The sequence below is a fragment of the Euphorbia lathyris genome, chromosome 3 (assembly GCF_963576675.1).
Source record: "Euphorbia lathyris chromosome 3, ddEupLath1.1, whole genome shotgun sequence".
Classification (NCBI taxonomy): domain Eukaryota; kingdom Viridiplantae; phylum Streptophyta; class Magnoliopsida; order Malpighiales; family Euphorbiaceae; genus Euphorbia; species Euphorbia lathyris.
This window is the reverse complement of record NC_088912.1, coordinates 101,469,017-101,478,770: the sequence shown is the minus strand read 5'-3', so window position 1 is coordinate 101,478,770 and position 9,754 is coordinate 101,469,017. Positions and strand designations below refer to the sequence as shown.

Genomic DNA, 9,754 nt, shown 5'->3' with positions numbered 1-9,754 from the left:
TCTTGGTCTGAAAAAGGTCTAGAGACACTGTAATTGCACCCCGACACTCTATTCCCTGCCTCAGACACTGCTTATACATGGATTCAAAGAAGAAAAAGCAAGAAATTCAGGATCACTTTCCAAAACATCCATGGTGTTCTCATCTAATGTCATCCATGCTTCAATTGAATTATTTTCTTGATACCAATTTGTTGAATCAAATATATAAACTTTCACATGTACAAGGGAAGAGTAAAAAATTTTACTCTTGGAAAATACAATTAACCAAATTAAAGACGCTATTAATTATAATTTTATTATTTCAACACCAACTTTGTCAGTAAATATAACTTTTTCATCTTTTTCCCTAATAAACAAAATTTCTCCTATTTAAAACTCTTGAAACTTGAATTTCTGCATAATTTGCATTATTAATCCTCGAATACGACCTATGGAAGTAAATAACACAAAGATGAAGAACATAATCAGAAATGCACACCCAATAAAGCTTTTACAACCCAGAACATGTTTCAATATATGACAAATTGAAAAATCATCTTCTCAAACAGAAGAAATCGAAAGGATCATACACCAAATCAATCAAATTAGCATCGAACACGAATCGCCTTGTCTTGCACCTGCGTTCACCGAACCAAATGCCATCCATCAATGATGTATAGCGAGAAGACAATGATTTCTGCGGTGGAAACATCGACGAAGACTCGGATAGACTAGGCTGTATGAGGTTTTTATAGGAACCACTAAAATTGGCTGCCCATGTCTTAAGAAAGGAACAGGATGTTATTCCATCCATGATCTTGTGGGACAAACACAGGCCGAGAGCAATGCTGCCACAGTCGAAAACATTCACTTGCACAGCTAGTTGTGGTATTGTTGGATCAAGTTGTCTGTAGAAATTTTGGTATGGAAGGAACCTATTCAACGTTTCTATTTGATGATCTCGGAGGAAATCCGACAAATGACTGTTTACTCGTGCTTCGAAATAAGGAACACCCGAGTCGAAGTTTTCGATTATAAGGTTGTCTTTCACTCTTCCTGATAAAGGGTAGTAGAGATTTAGAGTTTTGGAGAGTGACCATTTTAGTTGAGCTGTGATTTGGGTGTTTTTCAGATGAAAATTCTTAGTGTTGTAGAAGAGAATTAGAGGAGTATAAGCGTTGGGTATAAGCTGGTCTAAAAGGCAAAGATTGAAAGGTTTGAGATGACGAACATGTGAAGAAGATGGTCTTATGCTTTCTACTGATACAACTGAAACTTCCATTTTAATGTTGAATCTTGGAACAAATATTTTATAAAAAATAAATTAGAATATAACAACACATATAGTAGTCCTGCTTTCCACTGATTACACATAAAATTATTGGGCTTTTGGAAACTAATATATATAGACCCAACTGAAGCGATGGGTCCAACTGCAGCGATCCAACTCGTTGCTGAGTTGGACGGGGGTACGGGGGCGGTTAGGGTTTAGGCCTGTTAGGGTTTCAGATGGTTAGGGTTTCTTGAGGAGTATAAATGTAACCTCTTTCTTTGTAATCCGCATCTCATTCATTATAGTGAAATATCCTGGCTTGGTAGTGCCCCCAGACGTATCATTCTAATCGAGTGGCGAACTGGGTAAACAATTCTTGTGTGTTTGCTTATTTTTCGTTTATCATAATTTCAATTATTCTTAACAACTAGTATCGGAGCGAGGGTAATTACGATGGGAGACGGAAAAACCCCTGTGGAGAAATTCGATGGTTCAGATTTCAGTTTCTGGAAGATGCAGATCGAGGATTACCTGTACGGTAAAGATCTGTACCAGCCTCTGGGTGAGCAGCCGGAGGATATGTATGATGAAGAGTGGAAGCTGTTGGACAGAAAAGCGATGAGCGTGATTCGCCTGTCGCTGTCCAAAAACGTGGCGCATCACACGGTGAAGGCAAAGACCACGAAGGAGATGTTGGAGATCTTGAGTTCGTTGTACGAGAAGCCTTCCGCGGCAAACAAAGTTCATCTGATGCGGCGACTGTTTAATCTGCAGATGACGGAGAATATAGCAGTGGAGACGCACCTGAATGATTTTAATATGACAATCACTCAATTAAGTTCTGTAGATATTGATTTCGATGATGAGGTATTAGCCCTAATTCTGTTATCTTCTTTACCAGATAGTTGGAGCAGCACGGTTACTGCCCTAAGTGCTTCAGTAGGGAAAGAAAAACTTAGGTTTAATGATGTCAGAGACTTGATTATAAACGAGGAGATTCGCAGGAAAGAGTCAGGTTCCACATCTGGATCAGCCTTGAATGCAGAGAATCGGGGCAGGTCAGATCGCATGTCAAAGCAGAATCATGGCAGGTCTAAGTCCAAAGGGAGAGGGAAACCTGTGAAGGACAAGAGCCACATCAAGTGCTGGAATTGTAATGAGAATGGTCATTACAAGAGTGAATATAAGGCACCGTAGAAGGAGAAGTCGGTGAATTCAGCCAACGAGGATTTTGGTGATGTGTTGATTCTGAGTAATTCAACTGCAGAAACAGCAGCAGAAGCCCTGGTATTGAGTGTAAGAAGTCCTCTGGAATCTTGGGTATTAGACTCAGGAGCTTCGTTTCATTCATGTAGTAGTGCAGATTTGATGGAAAACTATACCCCTGGGAAATTCGGAAAGGTTTATCTTGCTGATGATGAGCCTTTGGAGATTGTAGGGAATGGAGATGTTTCGATCAAATCCCCGAATGGATCTGTGATAAAGTTGTCTGGAGTAAAGCATGTTCCTGGCCTAAAGAGAAATCTGTTGTCAATTGGGCAAATGGATGATAAAGGTTATTGTGTAATCTTTGTAAGTGGTACTTGGAAAATGACCAAAGGAGCCATGGTGGTTGCCCGTGGTGAGATGGTTGGATCATTGTACTTAATAGACAACGTTTTCAATAGCATTGATGTCATGAGGGAGAATGTCAATGCAGATTTGTGGCACTATCGTCTTGGTCACATGAGTGAAAAGGGGATGAAAGTGTTGTGTTCAAAGGGTCTGCTCCCGGGTCTGAAATCTGCTGATCTTGGGCTGTGTGAGGATTGCATCTTCGGGAAGCAGAAACGAGTCAGTTTCTCTAAAGGTGGCAGAACTTTGAAGAAAGAGAAGTTGGAGTTAGTTCACAACGATCTATGGGGTCCTGCACCTGTGAAATCTCTTGGTGGAGCTTTGTATTACATGACCCTCATTGACGACTCCACTAGGAAAGTGTGGATCTATTTTCTGAGAAAGAAATCTGATGCTTTTGATTCCTTTCGAAAATGGAAGGCCCTGGTTGAGAATGAGACAGGTTTGAAGGTAAAGTGCTTCAGGTCTGACAATGGTGGGGAGTATGAGCTTAGGGAATTCAAGGAATTCTGTGCTGAGAATGGAATCTGCATAGAGAAGACTTTGAAAGGAACTCCTCGGGAGAACGGAGTTGCAGAACGAATGAACAGAACTCTGTGTGAGTGTGCTAGAAGCATGAGACTGAAGTGTGGACTTCCGAAGATGTTCTAGGCAGAAGCAGTTAACACTGCAGCATTCTTGATCAACAGAGGGCCATCGACTCCCTTATAGAGTGGCATTCCTGAAGAGGCTTGGAGTGGCAAGCAGGTAAATCTGTCCTTTCTATGAGTATTTGGATGTGATTCATATGTTCATATTGCTCCCCTTGAGAGAGGTAAGTTAGATGCGAAGTTTGTTAAGTGCACATTTATTGGATACGGTGGTGATGATTTCAGATATCGGTTCTGGGATAGTTAGAACAGGAAGATTATTCGCAGTCGGGACATTGTTTTCAATGAGCAGATGATGTACAAGGATAGTCTGGGAGCATCTAATACTGTTGATTCAGAACCAGAGATCGTGGAGCTAGACATCACGAATTCTGGTGGGAGCAAGGAGGTAGTTGTTGAGGAGGTAGTTGTTGAGGAGGAAGAAGAACCCCAAACTCCAGCGATTACACTACGCAGATCCACTAGAGTGCGTAGAGCACCTGACACGTACACGCCTTCAAGCAACTACATGCTACTGACAGATATATAGTGGTGAACCAAAAAGCTACTTGGAGGCATCTCGTGGAGAGGATGCAAGGAAGTGGAGGCTTGCAATAGATGATGAGATGGATTACGTGATGACCAATGGCACCTGGGAACTTGTTAAGCTTCCAAAGGGTAAGAAGGCTCTACAGAACAGGTGGATTTTCAGAATCAAAGAAGAGGCTGAAGGTAGCAAGCGCTACAAGGCAAGGCTGGTCGTGAAAGGCTTTCAGCAGAGGTACGGCATAGATTATACTGACGTTTTTACTCCAATGGTGAAGCTGACTACTATTCGTTTAGTGTTGAGTATGGTGGCTGCAAAAGATTTGGAGCTGCAGCAAATGGATGTAAAAATGGCATTTCTTCATGGGGACTTAGATGAAGACATCTATATGAAGCAACCTCAGGGTTATGAGTCTGATAACGCTGAACTGGTGTGCAAGTTGAACAAGATCTTGTATGGTTTGAAACAAGCTCCAAGACAGTGGTACAAGAAATTTGACGGATTCATGCATGAAATTGAGTTCGTGAGGAGTGAAGCTGATCATTGTTGTTACTTCAGGAAATTGGATGAAGGCTACATAATTTTACTTTTGTATGTTGATGATATGCTGATTGTAGGGTCGAGTGCTCGAGAAGTGAGAAAACTGAAGAAGCAGTTATCTGAGCGGTTTGCTATGAAAGATCTCGGGGAAGCTAAGCAGATTCTATGCATGAGGATTGAAAGAGATAGGAAGGCTGGAAAGTTGTATCTCTCACAAACTGAGTATATCAAGAAGGTCTTGATTAGATTCGGCATGCAAGATGCCAAGCAAGCTACGGTTCCTTTGAGTAGCCATTTCAAGCTATCTAAACAGGACTCACACAAGAGCAGAGAAGAGCGAGCCCAGATGGAGAGAACTTCGTATGCCTCAGCAATTGGCAGCTTGATGTATGCAATGGTGTGCACAAGGTCGGATATTGCACATGTTGTGGGAGTTGTTAGTCGTTTCATGGGAGACCCTGGTAAAAAGCATTGGGAAGCAGTAAAGTGGATTCTGAGATACCTAAAGGGAACCACTGAACAAGCCTTATGTTTTGAGGGCAAGAAAGTTATGTTGACAGGATATGTGGATGAAGATTTGGCATCTAGTGACCTTGACAATAGAAGAAGTACAACCAGATATGTCTTCACATTGGGTGGTACTGATGTCTCTTGGCTTTCAAAGCTGCAGAAGGTGGTGGCTTTGTCTACTATAGAAGCTGAGTATGTTGCAGTGACTGAGGCTAGTAAGGAGATGGTATGGTTGCAGAATTTCTTGCATGAGTTGGGAAAGGAGCAGAAGGATCCAATTCTGTACAGCGACAGTCAGAGTGCCATTCATTTGGCAAAGAATCCCGCCTTTCACTCAAGAACAAAGCACATAGAGTTGAAGTATCACTATATACGGCATCTCTTAGACATGAAGATATTGCAGTTAATGAAGATTCCAGGCACAGAGAATCCTGCAGACATGTTAACTAAGGTTGTAACCTTAGAGAAGCTGAAGCTTTGTATGGCTTCAGCTGGCCTTGGTAATTAAGTTGAAGGCACGGCACTACATGCAGATGACGGAGTATAAATATAACCTCATTCTTTGTAATCCGCATCTCATTCATTATAGTGAAATATCCTGGCTTGGTAGTGCCCCCAGACGTAGTCATTCTAATCGAGTGGCGAACTGGGTAAACAATTCTTGTGTGTTTGCTTATTTTTCGTTTATCGTAATTTCAATTATTCCTAACAAAAATTATTAGATATACTTTTTCTTTAAATGGATAATTTACTAATATGCTTTCCACTGATTATATATATATATATATATATATATATATATATATATATATATATATATATATATATATATTGTAATGATTGGGTTTTGAGATAGTGTTGGAGTAAAATGCTTGAACAAAAGGCGGCTTAAAGAATAACGATAAAGGCAAAACGAATTAAGTTTTATATTGGAAATGGAGAGGAAGTGACAGAAGTATATTACTAAAAAGTGTTTCTAATATATGTATATACATTTTAAAATCATCATCAGATCCAAGTAAGGTTGTAAAATTTTAATAAATAAATTATTATATAAATATAATTAAAACATAAAATATTTAACATGAAAAAACATATATATATTAATATTTGTTATATTAATATACATTAAAAAAATAAAAATATGACAATCCAATAATATTAATAACAATATTTATTCTAATTAACTTTAATTCTTCCACTTTTTAATTTTGAGGTTATTTTTGTGAGCAGAGAGAAAGCTCCGAAAATAATGATTTTGAAATATAAAAATTCGTTTTCATAATAAATGTAATAATAAATAACTTTAGTTCTTAAATTTTCTATTTTGAGATCTTTAATTTTCATAGTGGCAAACTAAACAATTTTTCTTTTTAACAAAACAAAAATGGTAGTCCCCATTTGGGAAAAAAAAATCAAAATACCAATTTGACAAAAAAAAAAAAAAAAATTGAAAGCACATAGATTTTTTTACACTATCCAAATAAATATCATTAATTGAAGAATATTTGCCATGGTGATGCTGGAAATTAATATTCTAGCTTCCAAAATGTAAAGTCACATCTATTTTTACAAAAAGTTAATGCTCATTTGATTCGATTATATCCATGGACTTTTTTTTACTTTAAATATATGATGAACAGATATTATATATATAGAAATTCTGAAAATATATTTCTGAAACTTAACTTATCCCATTAACTTTATTTTATCCTATATTGATGTGCTTCCATTTTAATTGGATGCAGTGGTAATTACCACTTTGCTATCGCAAAATATTTTAGTCGGCTGATGTTGAATTTCAGGATTATTTACATATATATATGCTCTTGTAGTTTCGCTGATGTGTAGATAGGTACTTGTGGTATTTTTTTTGCAAACACATAACGTGGTTTGCAAAATTTTATATTTTGATGCACTTTGTCGGAATTTGGCCGATAACGTCCTCAAAATCAAAATTTTCAATAGTTAAATGATATTTTAAGCAACTTTAATTATTCAACTTTTTAGGTTTGAGGCTATTTATGTGTTATTTTTTTGTGATAGAAAATTATTGTTTAGAGAGAGAAAACTCCAAAAATGATGATTTTGAAAAATTAAAAATATGTTTCCATAGTAAATATGATACTAACAAATTTAATTCTTGAAAATTTCATTTTGAGGCCGTTGTCAGTTAAATTTGGCAAAGTAAAAAAACATGCAAAATTTTGCAACTACAGAACTGTTTTTGCAAAAAAAAAAATATATATTACCACAGATATCCATTTGTAAATCAATGATACTACAAGGACTATATATGTAATTAACCTTAAATATATTTCATATTGATTCTTCACCTGATGATGGATATTATGATAAGAAATTGTAAAGTAACTTTAATGAAAAAAAAAAGCAATTGAAAGAAAGAAAAAGTAGATTATGGTTTGAAGATGTGGATAACATATTTGAGGAGCAATGATATTCTTTTGAGATGTGCTTGTTGTTTAAAGGGAGAATTTACTAATAGTTTTTCTTTAATAAGTATCGGAGTAAAATGCATGAACAAAAGCGGCTTAAAGAATGACGATGAGTAAAAATGAATTGAGTCTCATATCGGAAATAAAGAGGAAGCAATTGAATTATATTAGTAAAAAAATATGTTTCTAGTACATGTACATGCATTTTAAAGTCATCAAATTCAAACAAGGTTGTAAAACTATTAGACGCTAATCAAACGAACAGAATCTGAAAACCAATCGAGGATTAATTAGATTTGTATTTTTGTATTTTTTAATATCCAATAAATAAATTATTATATAAATACAATTAGAATACGGGTTATTATGTAAAAATAATAATAAGAATATAAAATATTAAATGTAGTATAACTTTTTTTTTGGTAGGAAAGGAAAGAAAAAACACAAAAACAAAGCCGCCTAACCCGGAATCAGCCTGGGAAAGCTGACTCCCACCATGTCATCCAGGATAAGAGACGACAGAAAATCCGGAGGAGAAGAAAAGGTTGAGATACCCAACATCCTAGCATGACCTTCAGTCGCAAGACGGTCCGCTACCCGATTTTGCTCCCTATAAATATGGCCGAAGCTAAAGGAATCAAATGAAGGAACAAATCATTCTAATCCCTTTGATTAAATTTTGGCTTTTCAAACAAATAGCATTATTCTTCGAGAGCATTCTGATAGCTTCTAGGTTATCAGATGTAGTATAACCTTTTAATTAACTTACTAATTTTTTATGGAAAGAATTCTTATTATTAATAGGTCTAATATATTTTCAACTTTCTCAAGTTGTTCAAAAACTGCATCTGACTTTCTGAATTTTAAAATGTTACGGCTAACCTTTGAATTTCAAAATGTTACAGCTAACCTCGTCAACTTGTTTATTTGGAACAAATAACCCTCAAATCAGTGGCGAATACAGGATCATTCGGTTGGGGAGGGGGGGCGATTTTACACGTGAATTCGGGAAGAAAAAAAATTCGCTAAATCGAATTTGCTTAATTTTTTTTTTTTTTGTATATATGTGTGTTATAATTTGAATGATCAAGAACCAATTTTAAGTATTAATATACAATTTCTAAAATTAAGTTAGATTTCGTTTAACATATAAAAAAATTGGATTTAAGGAAGGCTGAACATGTAAAAGAATTAAGAAAATTGATTTCAGATGGCCTACCAGGCAAAAAAAAAAATTAATAATTTGGATTTAAGGAGACCTAAAAGACCAAAAAAAATTAGAAATTTGGAATTATGAAGGCCTAACAGACCAAAAAATTAGAAATTTGGATTTAGAAAGACGTAACAGGCAAAAAAAAAATTAGAAATTTGGATTTATAAAGGTCATGCCTAAAAAAATTAGAAATTTAGATGTAGGAAGTACCTAATAGGTCCAAAATATTGAAATTTTGAATTTGGATAAGCCTAACATGTAATGGGATATATTTAATTTTTTTATTAGTTCAATACTAGTTTCTAATAAAATTAGGGATAAGGTATTAAAATAAGTCTATGGTTTTTGGAAAAGTGTCAATTTATGATCCACGTACAAAATGGCATCAATATAGGCTTAACGTTTAAAAATTGTATCAATTTAGATTAATATTTATGATTTTGAGTATTTTTTGCATTTTTTTAATGTAATAGTAGATTAGTTAGACGTAACAACCGATATTTTGGACATCTTTTATTTTTTGCTATAATATGATAATACTTTTTTCAGTTTAGGGGTGATTTGTTCCAAAAAAAAAAAACAACTTTGAGAGGTTCCAAATAAGCAATTTGAAAGGTTATTTGTTCTAAATAAACAACTTGAAGAGTTATTTGTTCTAAATAAAAATGTTGAAGAGGTTAGTTGTAATATTTTAAAGTTTCAGGGTCGATTACGTTTTTTACACAATTTCAAAAGCACTAATACATAAATGTCCTATAACTACGCCTCATTAGTTGCAGTTGTATCAATTAACTGAGGGTAAAGGCATTGGGGTTGACTCCGGATTGAGAGAAAGTTAAATATGTATTAAGCCAAAAATCTCACTTGTCATGCTTTTTTTTATGGGTTCCGATATTTACAGCCCTTAGGGCTGTAAATAAAACCCAAAAATTCCTATTATTAGTGTTCATTTAGTTTTTCAATACATAAAATTTATTGATACTTAAATGTTTA

The 9,754-nt window shown here is 35.4% G+C and overlaps 1 protein-coding gene across 1 annotated transcript; it reads right to left on the bottom strand.

The window, feature by feature from the left end:
- Positions 1 to 291: 291 nt before the first annotated feature.
- Positions 292 to 1,549, bottom strand: LOC136223941 (stemmadenine O-acetyltransferase-like). Its single transcript, XM_066012121.1, has one exon. It carries the CDS (start codon positions 1,259 to 1,261, stop codon positions 533 to 535), a length of 729 nt encoding a protein of 242 aa, XP_065868193.1. The 5' UTR covers positions 1,262 to 1,549; the 3' UTR covers positions 292 to 532.
- Between the last annotated feature and the right edge of the window lie 8,205 nt (positions 1,550 to 9,754).

What these genes read in the sequence shown, in the direction of transcription:
- LOC136223941 (XM_066012121.1), bottom strand. Translation starts at nt 1,261, where the DNA reads ATGGAAGTTTCAGTTGTATCAGTAGAAAGCATAAGACCATCTTCTTCA.